A 27,265-nucleotide genomic window follows, 5' to 3' on the forward strand; every position below is an offset into this window, starting at 1 on the left:
TTCATGTGAAATAGACAACTTAGTTATGTCAGGGTGATAACTAGGATATGTCAGGGATTGAAGAAAGGGGTCAGTTTTTGGAAATATTTTAAAGACATTCACCTTAACCACTCAGCTATTACTAAGACGTGTGTATATTTTATAGGAAAAGCTGATAGCATTTATTGATGGGTTAGATTTGTGATGTATCACAAAGAGGAAAAAGAAAGGATGGTTGGCCGGTTGTGGTGGCACACGCCGGTAGGATTTGCTGAAGGAGGCAGAGGCAGGAGGATCAAGAGTTTGAGGCCAGCCTGGGCTTCACATTTGGGTCTGGAGAGATGGCTCAGTGGTTAAGAGCACTGACTGCTCTTCCCGAGGACCCAGATTCAATTCCCAGCATCTACATGGCAGCTCACAACTGTCTGAAAATCCAGTTCCAGGGGATCTGACACCTTCATACCAATGCACATAAAATAAAACTAAATAAACCATAAAAAATTATAGAAAGAAAGGATGGGGACAGGCAACAAAGCTACAGAGAAACCCTGTCTCGAAAAACCAAAAAAAGAAAGGATGGTTGAAGATTTTTATTTTGAGACAGTGTCTCAGCCAGTCCATGCTGGCCTTGGATCTACTGTGTAGCTAAGGGTGACCTCCAACTCCTAATCTTCCTCTCTCTGTCTCAGAAGTGCTGTGGTTACAAGTGTGCTTCCCACACAATTAAGATTGCTAATCTGAGTAGTTAAAAGATTAGATTTTTTTTTTTTTTTTTGGTTTTTCGAGACAGGGTTTCTCTGTGGTTTTGGAGCCTGTCCTGGAACTAGCTCTTGTAGACCAGGCTGGTCTCGAACTCACAGAGATCCGCCTGCCTCTGCCTCCCGAGTGCTGGGATTAAAGGCGTGCGCCACCACGGCCCGGCAAAAGATTAGATTTTTGGATGGAAATAGAAAACACTATCCTGAGTGAGGTAAGCCAGACCCAAAAAGAGGAACATGGGATGTACTCACTCATATTTGGTTTCTAGCCATAAATAAAGGACATTGAGCCTATAATTCGCGATCCTAGAGAAGCTAAATAAGAAGGTGATCCAAAGACAAACACATAGGCATCCTCCTGAATATTAACCTTCATCAAGTGAGGAAAGGAGACAGAGACAGAGACCCACATGGGAGCACCGGACAGAAATCTCAAGGTCCAAATCAGGAGCAGAAGGAGAGAGAGCACGAGCAAAGAACTCAGGACCGTGAGGGGTGCACCCACACACTGAGACAATGGGGATGTTCTATCGGGAACCCACTAAGGCCACCTGGCCTGGGTCTGAAAAAGCATGGGATAAAACCGGACTCGCTGAACATAGCGGACAATGAGGACTACTGAGAACTCAAGAACAATGGCAATGGGTTTTTGATCCTACTGCACGTACTGGCTTTGTGGGAGCCTAGGCAGTTTGAATGCTCACCTTACAAGACCTGGATGGAGGTGGGTGGTCCTTGGACTTCCCACAGGTCAGGAAACCCTGATTGCTCTTCGAGCAGATGAGGGAGGGGGACTTGATCGGGGGAGGGGGAGGGAAATGGGAGGCGGTGGCGGGGAGGAGGCAGAAATCTTTAACAAATAAATAAATTTAAAAAAAAGTAAAATAAAAAAAATAAATAAAAACCAATAAAAAAAGAGTTAGATTTAGCATATATTCTTTTGGAGGAGATTGCTAAAAGGATTGCATTTGTGAATGGGAGAATATAAACTCAGTTGGGGTGTTGCAAATGGGATCTCTTTAAATTTTCATTTTGTTTTTTTTTATTTTTCGGAAGTACAGATGGCTCCTCCTGCTTTGTGTTTTTTGTTTTTTAAAGACAGTCTTTCACACTACAGCCCTGGCTGACTGTACAAAAACTTAGAGCTAGCCACGCGGTGGTGGTGCACACCTTTAATCCCAGCACTTGGGAGGCAGAAGCAGGTGGATCTCTGTGAGTTCAAGGCTAGCCTGGTCTACAGAGTGAGTTCCAGGACAGGCTCCAAAGCTACAGAGAAACCCTGTCTCGAAAAACAAAAACAAAGAATGACCCCTGTGGATAAGCACAGAGTCAAATGATAGCAATTAGAGAGAACTTGTGAAGGTATCTACCCCCAGGTCATGAACGGCTCCCTGCACCCACCCCCTTTAGTGGCACCACTGGATGGCAGAGACTGTACTGTGAAAATGCCCATCCTGAAGGACCTGGCCACTGTGGCCTTCTGCGATACACAGTCCACTCAGGAAATTCACAAGAAGGTGTTGAATGAGGCTGTGGGTGTCATGATGTACCACACTACCCTCCCCAGGGAAAACCTGAAGAAGTTCAAGGCTCTGAGAGTGATCATGTGAATTGGCAATGCATCAAATCACAAAGAATAAATAGAACTTTCCTTCTTCAGTCCCTTGTGTAGAGCAGGTCCTGAGCAACTTGCTCTAGAATGTTGCATCAAGAGCCCCTAATATTAATAAAAAAAAAAACTGAGCAGAAATCCTCATCAAGACTAGTCCCTTTGGTTTACAGGGACTGGTTGCCTCCTTTGTGAGTAGGAAGATTAGTTAAGACAAGAAGGGGAGGACATTGTGTGCCTATGTAGACATCTACATGCACAGGATTGAAGAAGTAAAAGCTTCTGTACAGAAGTTCTCTCAACTCTAAGCAGGCAAGGCTGTTTGTAAGTTCGTTTGTAAGTTCAGTGAAACCTTTCAATAATACAAAAACAAAACAAGAAGAACAAAAAGAAAAAAGTATTAAGTTTCACAAACTATTTATAGTCAAATATTTTTCTCAGTTTCAGATCCTCGGTTTTTGTTTTTGTTTGTTTTTTTTTTTTTAGTGGAAAGTCTTGAGCAAGAAGGGTTCAAGAAGAATAATGTTGCATTTTCTTATGCCTCAGGAAACACTTTCTATTGTAACTTGTCAGATAACTTGTCAGATTGTCTCTGAACAGACCCACTTTCTTTTCTTCACATGATATTTTTTTTTTTTGTTTTTGTTTTTGTTTTTCGAGACAGGGTTTCTCTGTAGCTTTGGTGACCGTCCCGGAACTAGCTCTTGTAGACCAGGCTGGTCTCAAACTCCCAGAGATCCGCCTGCTTCTGCCTCCCGAGTACTGGGGTTAAAGGCGTGCGCCACCACCGCCCGGCCTTCACATGATATTTTATACGAAAACACTTCAGATGTGCTATCGATGTGACTGATTTTAACAAATCCTATTAGATTTGTACCTACTAGTTACATATTCTATTCATAGTCTCTTGTGAATCCGTTACCTTTTTGTTTTTAAAGATGGCCTATTTTGAGCCTTTATATAGGTACATTTCTGGTTTTGTGACAAAAGAAAAACTTTAAAGTTGTTCCAAACAGAAAAATAATGTCTATCAGGAGTATGTTTTGTTTTTGTGTGAGTTACTGTTACTGTATTTTTTTATTGTAAAGGTGGACATTTAGCGTTCAGTGCAGTTTTCAATAAAAAATAATTTTAAAAAATGTCTCTTATAATGTTTTTGCCAGATTTTAATAAAGTAAGCCTGGCCAGGCATGGTTGGCCCAAACTTATGTTTCCAGCACATTCAAGTTAGAGAGAGGCAAGAGGGTTAGAAATTGAAGGTCATCCTTGGTGATAGCCTGGACTGAGATCCTGCCTCATAAAATCAATAAAAACCAAACAGATAAGCAAACAAAAGTGAGGCATCCCTTGGGCAGGGCTCTGTCTACCTCTGATCCTCTTCCATTCTCAGGGTGTACTTTCCAGGTGGGTGTTCGGCAGAGCCCATGTCTCTTGCAGTTTCTGAATTCCAGTCTCCATTTCCTTAGGAAGGGAAAATGCCAAAAACTCACTTTTTTTTTTAACAAGCTCTTTTGAATTGTTGATTTATCAAATTTAGCTTTTATCTATCCCTTGCCTCCCACAAACACACACAATACTTCACTGGTAGTGTGGACTATTGAATAGTTTATTATCCTTTGGGGATATATCAGCATTGATGATCATTGCCTGGGTTTATTAATTCATTAAGAGGTACAAAAAAGGCGACTGACTGACTAGTGACTTAAGGCACTTGCCACCAAGCCTGAGTTTGATCTCCAGGACCTACATGGTATAAGGAAAGAACTGACTCTTCAAGTTGTCCTCTGACTATAGAAGTCATATATACTTGAATATATGTTCTTGCACCATGTACATACACAACACCACACACACACACACACACACACACACAAGTGTACTTTTAAAAAGAAAATTTGAGGATAGTCACTAAACTGATTACAGGAGAAGGCCCGTTCAGACGCCCTCTCTACTATTGCTAGGAGTCTCAACTGGGGTTATCCTTGTGGGTTCCTGATAATTTCTCTAGCCCATAATGGCTCCTTCTGGCAAGATATCTCTTTCCTTGCTCTCCCCTTCTGTCCCTCCCCCAACTCAGTCTTCTTGATCCTTCATGTTCCCATCCTCCATCCCCTCCCTTTTACCCCCTTCCCAGTTTACCCAGGAGATCTTAACTATTTTCCCTTCCTGAGGCAGTCCCTCTATGTGTGTACCTCTTAGGGTCTCTCCTTTTACCTAGCTTCTCTGGAGTTTGTGGGTTGTAGCCTGGTTATTCTTTGCTTTATATCTAATATCCATTTATGAGTGAGTGCATACTGTGTTTGTCTTTCTAGATCTGTGTTACCTCACTCAGGATGTTTTTTTCTAGTTCCATCCATTTGCCTGCAAATTTCAAGATGTTATTGTTTTTTACTGCTAAATAATATTTCATTGTGTAAATGTACCACATTTTCTTTATCCATTCTTTGGTTGATAGACTTCTAGGTTGTTGCCAAGTTAATCAGATCAGTGACCACCCTAATTGTCACCATAGCACCTGCATTCAGTAACTGATGGAAGCAGATGCAGTGACCCACAGCCAAGCAGTGGGCTGAGCTCCTGGAATTTAGCTGAAGAGAGAGAGGAGGGATCATATGTACAAGAGGGGGTGTCAAGAACATGATGGGGAAAACCACAGAAACAGCTGACCCAAGCTAGTGGGAGCTCACAAACTGTGGATTGACACTTGGGGAACCTGCACGGGTGAAAGTTATGTGGCCTGATCTGTGGAGGGGAGGCCCCGGCAGTGGCACCAGGACTTATTCCAGGTGCATAAACTGGGTTTTTGGAGTCCATTCCCTATGGTGGGATACTTTGCTCAGCCTTGATACAGGGGGAGGGGCTTGGTCTTGCCTCAATTTGGTATGCCAGACTTTGTTGACTCCCCAAGGAAGGCCTTTCCCTGTCTGAGGAGTGGATGAAGGATAGGAGGAGGTAGGTAGGAAGAGGGAGAAGGGAAGGATGGGAGAACTGGGGTTGGCATGAAAACTAAATTTTTTTAATTAAATAACTAAAAAAAAGGGGGGGGGGCTGGGTAGAGGTGGTGCACACCTTTAATCCCAGCACTCAGGAGGCATAGGCAGGTGGATCTCTGAATTTGAAGCCAGAGTTAGGAGTTCTAGGTGAGGCCAACCTAGTCTATAGGCAGTTCCAGGGCAATAAGTTGTTTCTTTAAGAAGAGAAACCCGTCTCAAAAAATGACATCAACAAAAAAAGAGCTGCAAAATGTTACGCTTTCAATTCTCCTCTCCCTTATTCATTTACAGTCTATTAACTTCTCTATATCTTATCTTCATTAGCAATAGTCCTATAGTTTAATTAGGAACAGTAAGGCAAGCCGATAGTGAGGGAAATGCTGAGCTTAAATCCTCCCTGAGCCATAAGTCAGGTTACCAAAATGGGTGACTGCTCTGTCTGGTTGGCTACTTTGCTTTGAAGAATAGCATTAAGTAAGTGCATGTAAGAGCAGTAAACTATGAGGCGTTTTTTCAACAGGAGTTACACATTATTTTATTTAACAGAGAGTGTTAGGTAGTTGGAAAAGACCTGTTCTTGGCGCTATCAGTTCACTAGTTAATACAACTTTGACTCTACTCCTTTAACTTTATTGACCCTTTGTAAATGAAAACATTTGGATATTGTAAATTCTTTCCGGTACTGAACCAGCCACAGTTATGTGTCATGACTTACTCAGATGGAATTATACTCCAAATTTTAAAGGTGGGAATATTTTAATTTGATTTATTACTATACTTGGGTTAAAGACACATGAAATGTTGATTCTGTTTCTTATATATTTGCATACTATATTTGCTGTATAAGTAATATAATCTATATATGCATGATGAAATTCTTCATAGTTTGTTGCAAATGAGTGATCATTATTTTACTTTTTTTTTTAACTTCATTTAATTTTATGTATGAATGCTTTCTGCATGTACACCTGCATGCTGGAAGAGGGCATCAGATCCCGTTGTAGATGATTGTGAACCACCATGTGGGTGCCGGGAATTGAACTCAGGACCTCTAGAAGAGCAGCCAGGGCTCTGAACCGCTGAGCCACCTCTCCATCCCTATTTTTCTTTTTCTACTGTTGGGAAGTACTCTCTGTGTGGTCTCTCACATCAGCCTCCATATTTCTCATGGAGAACATTACCAGAGTGGGGGCATGGGTTCTAATTTTTAATTTTTTTCAAAAAGGGAAAAATGATTTAATTTGTGAAGAATGTAATTCCACATAGTAATTTTTCTAGTGCACATTTTTATGAATAAAAGTCCCTTACTCAAAGAGTCTGGAAAAGACATAAACAAAAGAAGTTCCAGTGTCAAATATTTTAGCCATTAAAGCATAAGTCAGCTGCAGTTTTTCAGGGAGATAGTGTCTCAGAGAAGAAAAGAGGCCTTTGAAATGACGTTTACTTCAATGGACATGTTCTTCTCACAGTCTCCTGAGACTCAGGACTGATTTCCATTTTCACGTTTCTAAACAGATAACATCACTAAGAGTCAACAGAAATATGATACGGTTTTTGCTTTCTATCAAGTTTTCTTTCTTTGTTATTGTTGACATGTGGCCATTTGAATTGATTGAGTTACATGAGTTACATGTTAGAATGAAAATAATTAGAAAATCTATATTTCTAGAATCTGTAACTCTCATAAAAGCTCCCATTTTGCTCTGTAAAATGGAAACATGTTGAATAACTTACAGGCAGTAATAGATGTTAGCCTTAATAAAGATAAAAATGTGTATGTACATACATATGTATACATACACCAGCACAAGTATGATATATATATTAGATACATTTATATTAGAGGTAAGAATGTGGAGAGACAGGCCCAATGAAATTATGTAAGCATTTTATAACTTATGCCTATGATTTTGAAAATTTAATGAACTATGAATGTTTTATATATTTATATGTATATACACATTATTAAAATTGGCTAAAGTAGAAAATAAAGGTTGAATAGGCCTTTTTACCATGAGTAAAATGAAAACACTGTTTCTTTGTTTTGGAATTTTGCTTTGATTTCTGAGGGCTTGGAGTGGAGATCTGAAGACCGGGTTTCTCTGTTTAGCCTCAGCTGTCCAGGAACTCACTCTGTAAACCAGGCTGGCCTTGAACTCACAGAGATCCACCTGCCTCTGCCTCCTAAGAGCTGGGATTAAAGGCGTGCTCCATCGCTGCCCAACAAGAAAGCTGTTTTTAAAAGTGATAACTTCTTTAAAGGACTGGGTAGAGATGGTCTTATGGACCAGTGTTCCCAAACCCTACAAGAATTATTTCTATTGTATATAAACATATTGGCGTAAATAGAAAACAAGGACAGTCTTATAGATTGATGGAATTAATAAAATACTTATACAGCCTAGTATCACAGATATCACAGAAGCAAAAAAAAAACTATAGACTTAATTAGACTTTGGTATTTTTTGGGTTTTTTTTATTTCTTGGGTTTGGTTTTTTGAGACAGGGTTTCTCTGTGCAACAGTCTTGGTTGTCTTGGAGCTCACTTTGTAGACCAGGTTGACCTTGAACTCACAGAGATCACCTGCCTCTGCCTCCCAAGTACTGGGATTAAAAACCTGTTTCACCACTTGGTAAACAAACATGAAAACTAGGCATGAAAATTGTAAAATGGAATCTAAAAGTATGTGGACGTCCAAAGTACAGTTTAACTGAATTCACAAGCCAGGCGGTGGTGGCGCACACTTTTAATCCCAGCACTCAGGAGGCAGAGGCAGGCCAATCTTTCTAAATTCAAGGCCAGCCTGGTCTACAAGAGCTAGTTCCAGGACAGCCAGAAGCCAGAGCTGTTATATAAAGAAACCCTGTCTCAAAAAGACAAAACAAAACAAAAAATCACAAAGAGGATCCAGGTCTGGTGGTGTATGCCTGCACATTTAGTACTTGGGAGCAGAGGCAAGAGGATCAGAAACTGGACCCACCTGATCAGCGTAAGCTAGAGAGTCATGTCTATCTATAATAAAAATAAATAAATTTCTGAGCGTCAAAGGATTTTAAAAGAGTGAATTCCAGAATAGAAGAAAACATTGTGAAATCATTCATCTTATGAACATTTGATGTCTAAGATATATGTAAGGAATTCTTTACAGATATGAAACCCAACTAAAGTACACAAGAGGGAAATATTGAAACTTCTCCAAAGAAGGTACACAAGTGAATTATTTATACAAAGAAATGAGAATAATTAACATTTATTAGACATTAAGGCTATTATGCAAATCAAAACCAGTGAACTAAGCATGGTCATGCACTTTGAATCCAAGCACACAAGAGACCGAGATGGGATTATTACCACAATTTGGACAGCCAGAGCTGCATAGTGAGGCCAAAGCTAACATGAACTATGTAGCAAAACCCTGCCCAAAAAACAAACAAATTCTAACTATGAGATACATCATCATACCTATTAAGGTTGCCACAATTTTAAAGCAAAAAGAAGAAAAAGACAATTTTGGGAATGCTCAGTGATGTGACTGTAGAAAGCTGTTGTCACTTCCTTAATATTCCTTTTAAAAAAAATACCGGCCTGGTGGTGGTGGCACACGCCTTTAATCCCAGCATTCAAGAGGCAGAGGCAGGTGGATGTCTGTGAGTTCGTGGCCAGCCTAATCTATGGAATGAGTTTCAGGAGAGGCTCCAAAGCTACACAGAGAAACCCTATCTTGGAAATAAATAAATAAATAAATAAATAAATAAATAAATAACAAAAAACTAGCAGTTGCACTCCTGGGAATTCTAAAGGAATAAAAAGAATGAGATCAAGAATTCCTACAGATCTGTATATGCCAGTACTCACTGTAGCCTTATTCACAGTAACCGAGGGGGAGAAACAAGCCAGGGTTGGTTGTCAGAGGACTAACAGCATGACATGCAGCACAATGCCGTGTTACTTAGCACTGACAGGAATCTGGTTCTGATATGTAGTACTACATGATGGATTTTACAAATACTAGGCTAAGTGAAATAAGTCAAACACAAAGGACAACACTATGTGATTCCACTTAAATAGCTACACCAAACTAATTCAAAAGGACAAAAATACTAGAAACTACCATAAATTTAGATCGAGAAGTGAAACATCATTGCTTGACAATTTGTGTTTGGAGTAAAAAAAAAAAAAAGCTAAGGAAATAAGTGAATGTGAACAGTACCATTTTGAATTTAATAATGCTGCTGAATTGTGCTCTTTAAAAAAATTATCATTTACTTTGTGTGCACATATGCATGCCTATCTACACACTATTTCTGCCACTGCATATGCATAGATAGGGTCACCGTGTGAATCCCAGGGATCAAACTCAGATCTTTAGGCTTCTGTATGCACCTGTCCCCACTGAGCCATCTTGTTAATCTCTGAATTGCATCTTTAAAAAATGGTAAAATGAGTCTGGAAAAATCACTGGGTGGTTAGAAAACGTGCTCTTCCAGACGGCCAGGTTCAGATCTCAGCTCACAACCATGTACCCAGTGCTGGGGGATCCACATCCTCTTCTGACCTCTGTGGTCACGAGGAAGGGAAATGGTGCACATTCAAGGCAAACATTCATACACAGAATTTTTTTTAAAAAAAATCTTTTTAAAAATTGCTTAAATTATTAAAGTAGATGGGGGCTAGAGATATGACTTGGTGGTTAAGAGCACTTGCTTCTTTCACGGAAGACCCAGGTTCAGTTCACAGCACCCATGTGGTGCCTCACAACCATCTGTTGTTACTCCAGGTGTAGGAAATTTAGTGGCTTTTCCTGGCTCCACAGCTCTAGGCATGCTATGGTGCACATACATAACATGTAAGCAAACATGAATATACATAAAATAAACTTTTTATTGTGAAATGGGCCAGCCATGGTCTGTACATGGAATCTCAGCCTTTGAGAGGCTGAGGTATGGAGAACATGAGTTTGAGGCCACCTGCACTACCTAGGAGGTACAGCCGAGGCCACAGGACAAGAGAGACTCATCTTAAACACACTAAAAATAAACAAATTAAAAAAAAATAAGAAGCCGGGCGGTGGTGGCACACGCCTTTAATCCCAGCACTCGGGAGGCAGAGGCAGGCGGATCTCTGTGAGTTCGAGGCCAGCCTGGTCTACAAGAGCTAGTTCCAGGACAGGAACCAAAAGCTACGGAGAAACCCTGTCTCAAAAAAATAAAAAAAAAAAAAAAAGAAAAGAAAAGAAAAAACAAGCCCCAATTGTAAAAACTTTACATATTTGGATATCATGTCTACAAGAGACTTGAACTTGAAATTCAAAGGAATTCTCTAAACCTGATAGGAAAGCTAAGCATGGTGGTCCATGCCTATCATTTCTAGCACTTGAGAGGCACAGGCAGTAGGATCTGGGAGTCAAAACCAAGCGGGACTCTAAAGTAAAATCCTGTCTCAAAAAAAAAGAAAGAAAGAGAAAAGAAAAAGAAGGCTAGAAAAGAAACAGACAGTATTGATCAGATGCAGTGTAGCGAAGCATAAACATAGCGTGCTTAATACTGTTAGTCACTCAGGGTATGGTAACTCAGGCTGCAAAAGAGCCTGGGGTGGTGGCACGTGCTTTTAATGCCAACACTCAGGAATTGGGCAGGTGAGTGTCTTGAGCTTGAGGACATCTTGGCAAGTTCAAGGCAACCCAAGGCTACATAGTGGGATCCTGTCCGCAAAACAAATAAAATACTGCAAAATAGTTCACTATATGTTTGCTAGAATGGCCTTCTAGAGAAACAGACACTATGAGTTGCTGGCTAAAATGTAGAAGTCTTGAAAGACTCATTGCAGATGAGGATCTGGCATGGTATAGACATTTTAGAAAAGATGATAACAGTTTTCTAATAAAGCCAGACCTGTGACTACCACCTGACTTAGCAGTGTGCTCCTCTAATTCAGATGAAGACAAAAGACTTAACTACATTTTTATATCAGGGTCAGGGCATTTGGTTTCTCATCACTAAGAATAATGCTGGCTATCCTCTCCATTCTCCTACTGAGTTAATACAATGTGGTTTTCTAGGTTTAAAGTTTAAATTTGATATATATATATTCTATTTTTTTTTGTTGTTGAGACCTTCCATTTTGCAGTTATTTCAAGACAATTTGAAGATGGATGCTAAAAAGTAATTCCATACTAGCTCAGCATTGAGTATAATAAAGGGTTATTTATTTAGGGGTAGACACACAGATCACGGTCCTGCACGAACAGGGAACAGGAACTGATTCTAGCAGCTGGAAGAGCGAGGGAACACACTTTACATTGGCATTTATAGTATAAGAAGCCATGCCCAAGTGGGCAGGTAACTTAAAGCTACTGGCTGTAGGATTTCCTACAGCACCTCCCCCTTTTGTTTAAATAAGAGTTCTAAGCCTAATACAAAATTATATACAATAAGAACAAACATCAGATATAAAAATTAGAATTACACCAGCATAAACAATAAAAAGCAAGAAACATATGATGCTTCAATAATTATCCTCTCCTAAAGAGTTTAAATCTCATAAATAACTTGGCCAAGTCATGAGAGGAAAGTAACTACAACTATCTAGTCTTCAACCCCATCAAAGACCCAAGAAGGGAAATAATATTACTTGAGTAAGCAGGAAGTACAATCAAGCAGCTTTCAAAATGTGCAACAATTGACAGAGACAACTGGCTACCTGGGCAATCACCCAAAGTCTCATTTGCAATGTAGAAGCAACCACCTTTGGCTAAGGCCTAGAGTGACTGACAGACCATTTTCAGAGGTAGGAAAATTTTCAAACTTTTTTCCCCATCTTGGCAAGATTTGACAGTCTTTTTTCTTGTATTCTGCTCGTCCTGTCTGGACATTGTGCATTTTTCAGTGGTCAATGCATGGATAGTTCCTTGCCCAAAGGCCAGTTTTGCCAAGAAGAAAACAAGCTCCAAGTGGAGTGTCTTCGGTGCTCAACATTTTCTCGGGAATAGATCAGTGCTCCAGGAGCAATCATGTCTCACGTCAACAGAACCCTAAGTTATTTAAATGCCATATTCTACAGCTCTCTGAAGTAGTTGAAGATTACCTATCTATGCAGAATACAATCTCTGTATATCTAAAGAACCTGATTAATCTAACTATAAGTATGACAAACATGGATGACTCTTGACCTATAATTTTTAATATCTATATAACTTAAAGACTAAGACTTCATATTTAGTGTGCAACAAGTGAGGACAGTGACCTCAAAACATAAACAGTGTATAAGTATCTTGATCAGAGGTAGAAATATATATTGCAATATGATAAATATATTCTAAAATTGTATCAATATACAAAATGTCTTAAGCAGAGGTAGAATCATGCATGCATAAAATATGATAAAATAACTTTGCCTAGGTATAAAAATATGATAAACCAAAATAGGAACATACTCAATATAATTTAAGCATGTATCAATATCCAAGAATCTATACCAACGTAAGTTGCTTATAAATAATAGCTCATAAGTATTCACTATTATTATTAGTGTGAGTAAGCTCACACTAATCTATTATCCCATTCAATTTCCTTCTTTTTTTTTTTCAAAGAGATCCCTGAACCTACATAATTCCCTCCCAACCCCCAACCCCGAAACAATCATAATCAACCCCTAAATGATGTCCCTAACCCTGAGCTCAAACTTTGCTGGGAGAAGGGACGTCATCTTCTAGAATCACTTCCAGCTGTCATGGAGGCAACGTTCTTTTTATGGAAAATATTTTTATAGAAAATAAATGATTCTATAAAAGTAAGTTCCGGGGCTGGAGAGATGGCTCAGAGGTTAAGAGCACTGACTGCTCCTCCAGAGGTCCTGAGTTCAATTCCCAGCAACCACATGGTGGCTCACAATCATCTGTAATGGGGTCTGGTGCCCTCTTCCGGCCTGCAGACATACACACAGACAGAATGTTGTATACATAATAAATAAATAAATATTTTTTTTTAAAAAAGTAAGTTCCAAGATTACTGTCTGGTGTAATTGCAAATAGTCTCTGAGTGCACTAGTGCCTCTTTGAATGTTTTTATAAAACTGTTTTTAAAATATGTGTGTTTGTAACATGGATTGGTTTTCCACAGAAATGAATTAAACTCAGGATTTTGCTGTATACCAGCTAAATATTGCCTTGTAAGACCCTGGGATTTGTTTGAGTCTTTTTGAGGAAGGGAACCTGAGGACTGTAGCTTAGTTGGTAGATCACTTCACCAGCATGTATGAAGCCGCAGGTTCACTCTCAACACTGTATAAAATGGGTATAATAGCACATACCTGTAATCCCAGGATTATAAATTAAAAATCAGCCTTGACTACATAACAAGTTTGAGGCCAGCCTATGCTATATAGGTGACTTGTTTATAAGAAACTGTGTTTGTTTTGTGTCCTATATCTAAAACTGCATAGGAGTAGAAGTGTTTTTCAGATCTTTTTTTAAAACTTTGGACTGTTTGCATATATCCATAGTAAGATATCCTAGAGATAGGGCTCAAGTCTAAATGTAAATATTTGTTTCTTATTTGTCTTTAGGATATACACATATATCCTAAACGTAATTATATGTAGTATTTTTAGCATTACCTGATTTTGACTGTGTCTTACCTAACCTGAGGCCATGTGTGGACTTTGCTACTATCTATATCATATCTATATCTCATGTCTGTACTCAGAAAATTTCATGTTGGAGGAATTTGGATTTTTTTTAGTTAGATATGAGAATTGTATCTGTCTAGTTTTCAAAGCCTGTATAAATCTGTGGTGTGTACACCACCCATTGGTGGTGAGTATGAGAACTGGGACATGGTGTTTCTGTTGGTTCAGCTCTGAAAGTCCTGATATACCAGTTACAGGAGAGATCCTTACCTGTGTAGTTCAGGTTTAGCCCAGAAGTTCAGTTTCCCAAGCATTTGTCCTCCTTAGTAGTTTTTGCTTGGATCTCACCTATAGCGCCCTCTTTCTCTGACTAAGCGGAGAGGATACTCTGAATTTAAGGTGTTTTCAGCTTTGCTACTTCTGCTGCTTTAACCGTCTCCACATTACCAGTAGGTTTCCTGCAGTTCCTTGGCTTTCTCTGAATTTAGGAGTTTCCCTTCCTGGTCCTCATGTCAGAGCTAGAATCATTTTACCAGAGTTCCTTCGTGCCCGTTCTTACTGCTCTAACTGTATTTTTCTAAACTGGAGATTCCAATGAAGGAAATGGGAAAGGTAAACTTGGAAATTAGTAATGCCTCGAGTGAACAGTACTTTCTTTTCAGAACCTCAGTAGCTGCTCCAATGCACTGTATCCAGATTTTATGGTTTCATCTAGTGGGAGGCTTAGGGTGTGTATACTAAGTGTTCTGTCCCACCAGGTCCCACAGCCATTTAGTCCCAAATAAACACACAGAGGTCTACATTAATCATAAACTGGTTGGCCTATTAGCTCAGGCTTCTTATTAACCCTTATAACTTACATTAGCCCATAATTCTTGTCTGTGTTAGTCGTGGCTTGGTACGTTTTTCGGCAAAGCAGTCACATCCTGCGTCCTCTGCATCTGGGTGACAACTGCAGACATTTTAAATAAATAATGATTGGCCAGTAACCAGATAGGAGGTATAGGTGAGGCAACCAGGTTGGAAGTAGAGGCAGGGCAGTGAGAACAGGAGAATTCTGGGAAGAGAAAGCGTCAGTCTGTAGTCATCACCCAGACACAGAGCAAGCAAGATGTGACTGCCTCACGGAAAAAGGTAGCAAGCCAGGTGGCTAACACAGACAAGTTTTATGGGCTAATATAAGTTATAAGAGTTAATAAGAAGCCTGAGCTACTAGGCCAATCAGTTTATAATTTAAGCCTCCTCAAACTTCACACATCTGTGTATGCACGTGTATATGTGTGTGCATGTATGCCATGATGCATGTGTAGAGATCAGAACAATTGGTGAGAATTGGTTCTCTCCTTCCTCTGTATGGGTTCTACAAACTGAACTCAGGTTGTCAAGTTTGTTAGTAAGCACCTTATCAGCTGAACCGTCTTGCTGGTCATGTTTGTACTTTTTCATGCTAGGTGTACATATTTTGTCTTAAGATTGATTTTATATGTGGAGATAGAGGAGCTGTATCTCACTTAGGTTATTATGCTCTTGACCCCGTAGATTCAGATGACTGAATATACTTAGTGACTATCATATACTTTTTCATTTATTCCCCTGATAATTCCTATAAAATAAGATTGCCTTTACTTTTCTTCAATAGCTATGAGTTTCGTGATGCAGGAGTTTAATTTCTATCATCCGCTGTCTACTAAATAGTTTCTCAATGAACATCAATAGAACTAACTTTTTTCCTTTCTCTCCGCAGTACCTTGGCCACGTAGAAGTTGATGAGTCAAGAGGAATGCACATCTGTGAAGATGCTGTAAAAAGATTGAAAGCTGTATGTATCTATATGTTATCAATATTTTCTTATGAGATTGTGCTCATTGAATTTTACCACCCAGCAAGCAGTCAGAACAGTGTGTTCTCTCAAGGCAAAAGATGTGGGCTTACTGAAAAAGAGAACATCTCATGTTCTGTGTTCAAAAGTACAGATTATAAAGACCAACTCCTACATTATCCAAATTATGCTTTTCACTTGTTATGACCCATAAAAAACAAGCAGTATGAAATCTGATAGAAAATAATATTCTAAAGCCAGCCCGGGAATGCTACAGTTAACACTTAATTGTGATACCTGAACGATAACACTGTTAATTTTAAATCTATAAGAAAGAACTTTCCAGGGACAAAAGTAGAAGATGCCTGAGCAATGCCTGATGCGGGACTTCTCATTATCTTGACTCCTACATCTTTCTTCCTGTGTTCCTCTGACAGAAACAACCTGCTTTCTCTTCCTTTTGCATAAACTTGAAATGTATAACTCCTTTTCAAGAGACAGCGTTGTCTTTGCCTGTTACACCATAGAATACATCCTACATTCATACTTGTGTATTTAAGAAGGGAGAGAAAGTATTTACAGTTGATACAGGATCATATTGAAGTGTTAATTTTCTATTTTCAATGTCTAAGTACCGTCCCATAACTCTTTAAGCCCCCTTTACAGCCTTCCTTCTCTCCAGTATGTAGCCATTCCCCACTTTGCTATGAAAGCTCTAAGCATCACCTCTGCATGGCCTATCCCCAAACAGCATTCAGTTCATGTTACTTTGGGTTTGCTAGTATAAGTTTGGCTACTAATGAGTGCTTTTTTTTTCTCAGTTTGCTTAATAACCAAAACTTTTCTGCTTTATTGGTACAGTTTATGTTACCTCTTGTGTATTCCCTCAGTATCGTATATGTAAAATTTAAAAATATATCAAAGAGGGGTAGATTTTACTTTGGATTAAATGCCTGAATCTGTTGTAAAAAGAAAAGTAAAGCCGGGCGGTGGTGGCGCATGCCTTTAATCCCAGCACTTGGGAGGCAGAGGCAGGCGGATCTCTGTGAGTTCGAGACCAGCCCGGTCTACAAGAGCTAGTTCCAGGACAGGCTCCAAAACCACAGAGAAACCCTGTCTCAAAAAACCAAAAAAAAAAAAAAGTAAAGTAAAAAAAAAATTAACTAATTATAGAAGACAAAACATAAACTCTGTGTACAAATGGTACACATACATTCTTCCATATGTAGAAAAAACCCTTTTATCTCAGATTTTGGACAGTTAAATTCTGAAGTGAACGTGATAGAAACCCATCAAGTTTCCTCGATTTCATCAATGTTAAGAGGGCTTACTGGTATGCTCTGTGGTCCATGAAACTAGTTTGACAGACTTGCTCTCTTATATAACTATTCCCTGATTAAATACAGACTCAGATAATTTAGCTTTCCATTTTTATCAAAACTAGCTTCACAGAGAAATAACAGGTTTTTTTCTTACAAAATAACTCTCCATTCCTCTAGAATGATAAATTAGATGAGTTTAGGTAAGGATGTTTTAAAAATAATTATTTAACTTCTTAAAGACTGTTTTTGTTTGTTTCTTTCCTGAGATAGTTTCTTTGTATAGCTCAGTATGTACCCCAAGCTAGCCTCTAGCTTCTGATCCTGGCTTGCCTCTCTATGCTAGAACTACAGGCATGAGCCCCTATTCCCAGCCTAAAGAATATTTTTTATATATATTTATTTATTAATTTATTATGTATACAATATTCTGTCTGTGTGTATGCCTGCAGGCCAGAAGAGGGCACCAGACCTCATTACAGATGGTTGTGAGCCACCATGTGGTTGCTGGGAATTGAACTCAGGACCTTTGGAAGAGCAGGCAATGCTCTTAACCGCTGAGCCATCTCTCCAGCCCCCTAAAGAATATTTTATATCAGTGTATAATAATGATGGGAAACAACAGACACACCAGGAAATGGGGAGGGGCGGAAACAAGAGAGGTGATTTAGCAGTTAAAGGGGCTTGCTGCTCTTGTAGAGGATTCATATTCAGTTCTCAGTACCCTCTTGAGGTGGCTATAACTCCAACTCCAGGGGATCTAATGCCATCTTCTGGTTTCTGTGATTACCACACACATGTGCACAAACCCACACTCAGAAACACACATAATTAAAAATAAAAATAAATCTTAATTTAAAATCCTAGGATGCCAATTAGATTATCCTGAAACAAACTATAGTTATTAATGTCTTAAAATTTATATTACTTAGGGTTACAAAACCACTGTGGAATTACAAAATATTTTAATTTTTAGAAAAATCTTTTAATTCAGGGCTGGAGAGGTGGCTCAGCAGTTAAGAGCACTGACTGCTCTTCCAGAGGGCCCAGATTCAATTCCCAGCACCCACATAGCAGCTCACAGCTGTCTGTAACTCCAGTTCCTGGGGATCTGGCATTCTTATACAGACATACATACATGCAGGCAAATCACTAATGCACATAAAATAAATAAATATTTTAAAAGAAAATTTTTAATTCAGTCCTTTTGAATAGCAAACCCAGAGCATCACAGGCTGCCGAGCCACATCTTTAGCATTGCTATCTAATTTTGTTTTTAATCTTTGGGTTTTGAGACAGTTTCAGCTCCAGCACATTACCATCCTCTGCCTCCTGGGTATGTCACTTCATCTGAATCTTAACTTAAAAAAATTTTTAGAAACATGTGTATTGTATAAAGTACAAATGAACTCCAAGATTTACAAATAGGGGCTAGGAAGATTCCTCAGTGGTTAAGAGCACTGTCTGATCTTCCAGAAGACCTAGGTTCGATTTTGAGTACCCACATTGTGGTTCACGACCATCTGTAATTCCAGGGAAATCTTACATCTCCAGGAGATCCAGGCATATATGTGGTACACGGGCAGAACACCCACACACTTAAGATTAATTTTTTAAAAGTGTCTATTAAATAAAACAAGATCTCTCCGAAATCTAGATGTAGCCGGTATTTAAATGTGTAGTTTTTATTGCTGTTGCTTTTGGGAATTTTTGGCATTTTTGAGGTAGGGCCTCCAACTCTTCCTCCTCTGGCCTCTACTTCCCACAAACTGGAAGGATGGATGGGTACAGCCTCTCCACTCTGCTCACCACCTAGTTTAAAGCTAATTTGTTGAGTAGATTTTTTTTTTATTTCACCTTTTACTTTTAAAACAAGATTATTGTTCGAGGTCCACGACTGTTTGAAAAACATTTAATGTGTTTTATATTTATCATAAATAGAACCTAAATTTGCATTTTAAAAATTGTAGTTATATAGAGCCAGACAGCGATTACAACTCACAAGGTTGTAATCCCTGAGCTGGGAGTGTGAAGACAAAGGTCTCTGAAGCTCACTCACCAATGGGTCTAGGTGAATTAGTGCCTCAACAAAGTAATAATGAAACAATGAAGGAATACACCTGCATCATCCTCTGGCTTATCTAGGAAACTTAGGACAGTTATATAAACTTACATTGGCAAATGTGTTAAAAAAAATCAAACTGGATTTTTGGGTAATGGGTAAACTTCTATTTATTATGCTCAATAAAACATCACTGTTCTGTAGATAAACTGTCTAGTGCTATACTGAGAACCTACAGTAAATAGGAAGTCTTCAGGGTATTGTCTTGTGAGTCCACATAGCTCCGTGGTGGTTTGTTTTGTTTATTTGTCTTCTCGTATTTTCACTAAGTAGAGATATTAGGTACCTTTCTTTCTTGACAGCATTCTTTTAACGGATATCCATCTAGGATCTACAGCCTGCTGTGCCCAATTCTTACATTGTACCAAATGCTGTGTTGCTAGTGTGTGTTTGGTAGTGTAAAGATCATAAAGCTTCCTGAAAGACTTTTAGATAAGTGGAAACAAGTTGTAGGGGTGTATAAAGGTGCAGAGGGTTAAAGAAACGAAATACCCTTGCAGTCTGTTCAAACTGAATGTCAGAACTTTAAAATGTGAGGAGTTATGTAGCTCACATACCGCCAGTTAAACAGCAAACAGGCATTAAGCCTGTCGTGTGAACAGCCTATAAACCAAAAAGTTCTATTTCTAGTGGCTTTAATCTTGTGGGGAATTGAAAATGATTTAAAGTATAGTTGTATGGGGACCTTCCCCAAGTGGTCCCTTGTAATTTAGAATTACTTTAAATTGTGTTGGAGGTCATCAGCAAAGTTGACATTCTCCGGTGAAGAAAATAGTATCGAGATAGTTTTTAAAATATGTACCTCAGACCATCTCTTACCCTCATATACATGAAATAACAATTATTTTAGCTCATTTATTTTGTGACATAATTCACTAATTAACTACTACAAGGCTTAGATTGCATAGAATAAATTTCAGAAAAGGCTGTTGCTTTATTATGTTACAGGGTGGTAAATAATGCAGTTAGCAGTGAGCTCTGTAATTATTGTATCAGACTTTGCCTTGCTTCACTGGGATCCAAAATGCCTTTCATTGTAGAATGCTATTTCATTCCATTGCTTCTAAATGTCTCTCTATCTCTGCCTTTGATTTTAGATTTGTTTCATTATATAACTAGTTCCTAGTATGTTGGGTTTTTATTCACTATTTGATATCTTTGTTTTAATATATGTTCTTATTTTAGCAGGTAAAAGAATCATATCTTTTTTTTTAAAAGAATGTTAATATTCTCCAATCCGTTGTCTGTCTTTTATGCATTTTGCATGTCACCTTTTTTCATTAACATCTGGGATCTTTTATAAGAAAAAGAAAAAAATCTCATCTTTAACAAGAGCTTTTCTAGGAGCTGAATTAAATATTAACTGTCATGTCCTGTCCCCTCCCTGCCCTGCGCGAGAATGTTGAATCTTTAACTTTGGCTGCGTCTTTAAAGCTGAGTGTTACTCATCGTCTAACACAACGAGGTCCACCAAAATTGGCAGCAGAAATCATTTTAGTGTTGCTGGGACAGCTACCTGGAACATGCTGGTTATTTTTCCAGCTTTGTTTAGATCTTGTGGAGATATTTGTTGTGACTTTCAAATTTTAGGGGAAATCATTTTAGTGTTTAAAAACACTAAATGAGTTTAAAAGCTAGGAGACTCAAATTTCAGCATCACATGTTGTCTTTGACTAGACATTTTTGCAGCTACAAAAGTAGAGGACAGAAGTACAGCTCAGCCCTAGGAAGGGAGTAGAGAGCTGGGCTGGGGAGTTTGAAGCTGTCTACTTTGCATACATTCTTCAGATTTCCTTAATAATCAACTATGTAAATGGAGCTTAAAAACTGATGGTAGGGCTAGGTGTGGTGGTGAATCCCTTTACGGCCAGCAGTCAGAAGGCAGAGGCAGATCTATCTTTGTGAGTTTCAGGCCAGCCTAGACTGTGAGTACCAGACTATATAGTAAGACCCTGTTTCAACAATCCAAAACAACAAATTGATGATGGGATCATAGATTGTTATGATTTCCTTATCCTGATAGTTAGTATTGTATGATTATATCAATGCAAGATTCTTTGCTTCAAAAAGAACAGTTAAATAAAACCCTGTTTCTTAAATTCTGTTTGTGGCCCATGAGCCAGTATTTTTTCTATGCCCCAGTATAAGCATTAGCTTCAATCCCTCATAATGATTTATTCTGAACTGGAATAGATCCTGCTGTTTCAGTATGTTGTAGAATCGATGAGCATACACATATATACACTTACACTAATGGATGTGGACCACTCAGGACTAAACTCCCTGAGTTAGAAAGGGTATAGCAAGAGCTGCTGAGGTATGTTCATGATTTAGCTTTATGGGTTGCCATTTTTGTGTTTTGTTAAGGTTTGCAGTTCCAGAGCCTAACAGCATGGGAAGCATGCTATTCCAACAAGGTGGTGGTTTGCTTTTAATCTGGAATCTCACTACAAAGGCCAGGCTAACCTGGAGCGTCTTCACAGGCTCCTGTTTTATTTTTCCTTTTTTTTCCTCCCCCCACCCCCACCCCTGTCCCCTTTGGTTTTTGAGACAGGATTTCTCTGTAGCTTTGGAGCCTGTCATGGAACTAGCTCTTGTAGACCAGGCTGATCTCAAACTCACAGAGATCCGCCCGTGCCTCTGCTGCCTCCCAAGTGCTGGGATTAAAAGCCTGTGCCACCACTGCCCAGCTTTACTTTTTATTTCTTTAAGAGGCTGGCTGATGATGTCAAGGCTGACGCTGAATTCCTGGGCTCGGGCAGCCTTGCCTCGGCCTCCTAAAGAGCTTAGATGTTAGATAGGCACATGCCACCACATTTGACTAGCATTGATTTTAAGTAGAAAAATATATGTAGAACTAAGCTTCTATTTGTTACTATTATGAATTTTAAGTACAAAATCATGCCCACCTGGTATGTCCTAATCTTTTTATCTGCTGCCAAATTTGGATACTCTCTGTTGGAAAATAGAGATCCTAAATGAAGTAGTGGCCCTGCATGGATACAGGCTCTGAATCCTCCCTCTCCAGGGATTCTTAGGTCGGACCGTGTGTTGCCCTGCACTTCATGCACCTTTCCTTTTCCCTGTCACCCTCCCTCCTGGTATTGATAACTCTTTAAAGTCCTCATCCCTCCCCTTCTCCCACTTTCCCTTCTATTTCTGTATGTGCTTAATTGATGTGAAACCCCGGGACATTTATTAGCCTATACAATAATAGCACTCGACTTGTCCCCCTGTTCCTCCAGGAAAGGAAGTTCTTCAAAGGCTTCTTTGGAAAAGTAAGTTTGATGCCATGATTATGCTTATTCTGTAAGGAGTTACACCCCAGTATAGCACTGACATGCCAACAAAATAAAACCTTGATTTCTCCACAAACAGAAGTAGATTTGACTGTATCTAAAAATTAAAGAATTAGTTGCTGTCTATGGTTTTACCTGTTTTTCTTGTAATACTAAATCTCATTTTTAGGGAAACCCAATAAATGAATCAAGTAAGTTTCTTTTTTAATGATCTCTTCAGCACCTGCTATTAGATAAACTCTATTTGATCTTTCAAAACTGTTTTGTTAGTGTATTAGCTATATTTTTAACAGGTAGCTTTTATTTAGGGCCCAAGACTGACAGAAATAGAAAGAAATATTAGACTCAGGTAAAAACTGGAAGTACCCCGAATTTTACATGCAATACTATTACTTTTTTAAAAATCTAAGTTAAATTTCAGGGGAATACATGAAAGTACATAAACTTACTTTGAAGATCCTACTGTGATCTTTGACCTGTATTGCTGATCTAGGAAAAGCTGTCATAATTAATAGTCTGCCAACATCTGCTGCATGGGTGCTGTACTCTCAGACTTCTCTAGTGATCCTTGTTCACTGCTCAGATCTTCAGAAGGACCAGGGCAAGGAATGTACCTCAGCGGGAGTGCTTGCCCAGAATGAGCATGCGTAAGGCCCAGGTGTCTGTCTCCAATACTAGAACGAAATAAAAGAGGCTAGAGGGATGGCCGTTAAAAGCAATTGCTGCTCTTATAGAGGACCCGAGTCCAGTTCCCAGTACCCACTTTGGGTAGCTCACAACCAGTGCACAGGCCAACCTAATCTAGACAAGCCCTCATTTAATTTAGACTCCTTTCCCGGGTGATTTCAGATTCTGCCAAATTGACAATACTAACTGTCACAATGCCAAATTTACATAAGATATTAAAAAATTATGAATCACTTTAATCTTTAACATTGAATTATTATTATTATTCTTTATGCAGTGAGGAAGCTGAGGTTTCAGAGGTTAAGTAGCCTCCTTAAACCCAGGTCCTGTAAGTGATAGGAGCTTGGATTTGAACCTAGATAATCTGTCTCCCTAGTCTGTACTCTTGAACACCATGCTATACACCATCACTTTTGTTTTTCTGTTTTTCTTTTGTGATGCTGGAGGTTGCACATGCCAGGCCAGTGTTCTACTATGAACTACATCCACAGCCCTTTTTTACTTAATCTTTCGAGACATGATCTCATTAATTTGCTGGCCTTGAATTTAGTGATGCTCCGACCTCAGCCTCCTAAATATCTGGACTTAAAAAACCTGTTACCAGGTTTCCATTCTCCTGTGTGTGGGGGGTGGTAGAGGACTATTATTTTGGGTTTTTGAGACAAGGTCTCATGCATCCTAGGATGGCCTAGACCTTGCTTTCTTCCTGAGGATCACCTGAACCTCTCATTCTCCTGCCTCTGCCTCTGGAAGTGTGGTTCAGGAGTGTACCACTGCGCCTAGTGTTGCAAAAACCAGGATATAATCCATGTTAGGCAAGCACTCAATCAACTGAGCTACATTCCTAATTGGCACTCACCTTTAATCCCAGCACTCGGGAGGCAGAGGCAGGCGATCTCTTTGAGTTCAAAGCCAGCCTGGTCTACAAGAGCTAGTTCCAGGACAGCTAGGGCTACACAAAGAAACCCTGTATGGGGGAGAGGTGAGAGGTTAAAAAAACAAAAACAAAAAAAAACCTAAGTCTTGGTCACTGACTTTTTCTAGATTTAAGGTGGTAAATTATTAATTTTCAGAAGCGAATCCTCACATGCATACTGCGTATTCATAGCATCTTAGTGTTGCCCAAGTCAGCACCAGTATATAAAACGTGTTATGGAATGTGCAATCTATCCCTAGTCAGTGATGAGTAAGATGTCTTGATTTTCATAGCACAATTACTCTCTTGTTTTAGATAACTTTTATACTTCTTTTTTTCTCCTTTAACTTTCAGAATTTCCCAGTGCTTGGGAGGCAGAGGCAGGTGGATCTCTGTGAGTTTGAGGCCACTAAATTCTAAGACAGCTAGAGCTATGTAGTAAGACCCTGTCTCAAAAAAACAAAGAACAACAAAACCCTTTCAGAATTTTTTATTTAATTTTATGTGCATTACTGTTTTGTCTCCATGTGTGTCTGTGTTAGAGTGTGAATCACTTGGAGCTGGGAACTGAACCCGGGTCCTCTGGGAGAGCAGCCAGTGCTCTTCACTAATGCGCCATCTCTCCAGCCCTCAGAATGTCTTACCCTATTCTTTTTTTCTACTTGCTTCCTACTGGGCAGATAAACTTGAACCAGGACTGAAGCTTATACTGATTAGTAGAGCACTTGCCTGGCACGAGTGACGCTCTGGCTTCCAGCTTAGTGTCAGGTCACTTGCCCGCCTGTCGTCTGTGCCCATGTGTGCTCATTCCTTCCCTATTGTCAGGTCACTTGCCCGCCTGTCATCTGTGCCCATGTGTGTCCATTCCTTCCCTATTGTCAGGTCACTTGCCCGCCTGTCGTCTGTGCCCATGTGTGCTCATTCCTTCCCTATTGTCAGGTCCACTTGCCCGCCTGTCATCTGTGCCCATGTGTGTCCATTCCTTCCCTTTTGCTTGGTTTTGGTTTTGAAATAGGACTTCTCTAGGTAGGGAAAGCTGGCCTTTCATAATCATCTTGCCTCTGCCTCCTGGGTGCTGGGATTGACAGGCATGCCCCTTCATGCCCAACTTCCATTAGGTTCTTATTATTTCAGCTCTTACTCCAATCCCCTCTTCCCTCAATAGTTTTCTTTCTTCAGTGGATTGTCCTAAAAATAAAACACATTTTTAGAAAAGCTTCTTGGTGTCTTCATTTCTGCCATCCTATCTTTTGTTGATCCTGTTTAATAACCACCACTGCCTTTGCCTCTGGCTTCCACTAAAGTTGCTCCTTTCAAGTCTTTGATGTCATTGCAGCAAGGCTGTCATCCTGATCCTAGACTGTTATCAGCATTTGACAGTCTGGCTCGCCCTGAAACATTTTTCATCTAGAATATAGAGAACAATATATTCCTAGCTTTCCTTATACCTCTATCTAAATACTTCTTAGTTGTGGATATCTCTGTACATGCAACTCTACCTAGATGATGTCACCCAATGCTGTGTTATGCCAGGCATTGTGAACTTTATACTGATATTTCTTTCATATAAATTGCATAGCATAGTATCAAAGACAGATTCTGGAGCCATTGCTGTTTAATTCTGCCCTGGCATTTAGAAGCTTTGTGGTTAATGCCTATCTCAGAAGAGTGTCTTTACCAAAGAATCATGAGGACCTTGTAGGTTATTGTAGAGATACTCCTGTTCTTGTTCCTCTCATCACATCCTACCCTCTTTATTAATTCCTTAAAAGACACCAGGAATGCTCCTGTGTCAGGGCCTTTGTATTTATATAGCTTATTATAATATGGAACACATGTCATCCAGACACATATCATCTGAATGAGGCATTTATTCCCACCTGTCTTAAAACCCCACCCCACTGTCTATACACATGTTCTCTGTTTGTCCCACTTGTCGTTGCATACACCTTCTGACTTGTGTGTGTCCCTGTCACTGTAACATAAGCTCTCCGAGGACACGAATCTTTGGTACCTAGAGGACTGTGTGCTCTTTAGTTTCTACTCTACAGTATTTGAGTTTAGTGGATAGATAAGTGAAATCCATATTCTCAAGCTCATTCTGTAGTACAATAATCACTCAGTGTTAATGAAATACCACCAAATTGTTCAACAGTAACAAATGCTGCTAGAACAGAATGGAAATTTAAGTGTAAGAAAGTATAATAAAGGTTTTCTGACGATAACACCTCGGCTGAGAGTTTGGACTAATTAAGTTGGAAAAGAATGGGAAAATTTAATGAAGCAACGATTACACATAGAGCCAACCTCAAATCTGAGGGGAAGTTGTGTTTCCATCCCTTTATTGCTTTGGAGAATATGCTTATTTGTTCAGCATGTCATTCTTCTCCAAAATTCAAATACTGAGTTATGGACACAGTCCTTTTTCCTCGATTTTTAAATAAAATTTTAAACAACACCTGAATCCAAGATCCTGTGGGAGAAAAGTCCCTCCCTCCTTCCCTCCCTTCCTTCCTTTCTTTTTTATTTATTTTTATTTAGTTTAGTTTTGTAGACATGGTTTCTTTGTGTAGCTTTGGAGCCTGTCCTGGAACTCACTTTGTAGATCAGGCTGGCCTCAAACTCACAGAGATCCCCCTGCCTCTGCCTCCTGGGTGCTGGGATCAAAGGTCTGTGCCACCACCGCCCTGCTCTTTTTTGTTTTTCAAGGCATACCACTTCATGATTACCTGGCTAGTGTGTCATTGTAACTGGTGACTGAGTTATCTGTGAATGTGAGTGGTGCTTCCAGGACTGTCATAGCTGTGCTGGCCTGCATGACATTTCCTTACTGTGACTTCTGGGAGAATGACTGTTTATTCTCTTCATTCTTAGCTGTCATATGCTACCCAAACCATCTTGTCTCTGCTCTCAGTTCTTCTTATGGTAGTGTGTGTTCTTACCTCATTAGTGATCCTGGGAGTCATAGACAGAACCTAAGATGTGAATCAGTCTAAAATATTGGATAAGGTATAAATATGGGAGGTGCAGAATAATGAATCTTTCAAAAAAATTGACTACATTCTAGAAATATCTTCAGAGCATAGCCCACTCTATTTGTCTTTGAAAAGCAAGTTTTATTGGAAGAAGACCGTGCCC

At 39.4% G+C, this 27,265-nt stretch overlaps 1 protein-coding gene across 7 annotated transcripts in view; it reads left to right on the plus strand.

Moving 5' to 3' along the window:
* Numb (NUMB endocytic adaptor protein) overlaps positions 1-27,265 on the plus strand; it is a 122,426-nt gene that overhangs the window by 73,724 nt on the left and 21,437 nt on the right. For 3 of the 7 annotated variants that reach the window (XM_041657963.1, XM_041657964.1, XM_041657965.1), the window contains 2 exons: positions 15,710-15,784; positions 22,468-22,503. In XM_041657963.1, coding sequence (XP_041513897.1) covers positions 15,710-15,784; positions 22,468-22,503 — 111 coding nt within the window. The remainder of the gene's footprint in view (positions 1-15,709; positions 15,785-22,467; positions 22,504-27,265) is intronic. The other 4 variants (XM_041657966.1, XM_041657968.1, XM_041657967.1 and 1 more) reach the window with 2 other exon arrangements.

The sequence above is a fragment of the Microtus oregoni genome, unplaced genomic scaffold (assembly GCF_018167655.1).
Source record: "Microtus oregoni isolate MIOR12 unplaced genomic scaffold, Mior012 000009F_ref0000495, whole genome shotgun sequence".
Classification (NCBI taxonomy): Eukaryota; Metazoa; Chordata; class Mammalia; order Rodentia; family Cricetidae; genus Microtus; species Microtus oregoni.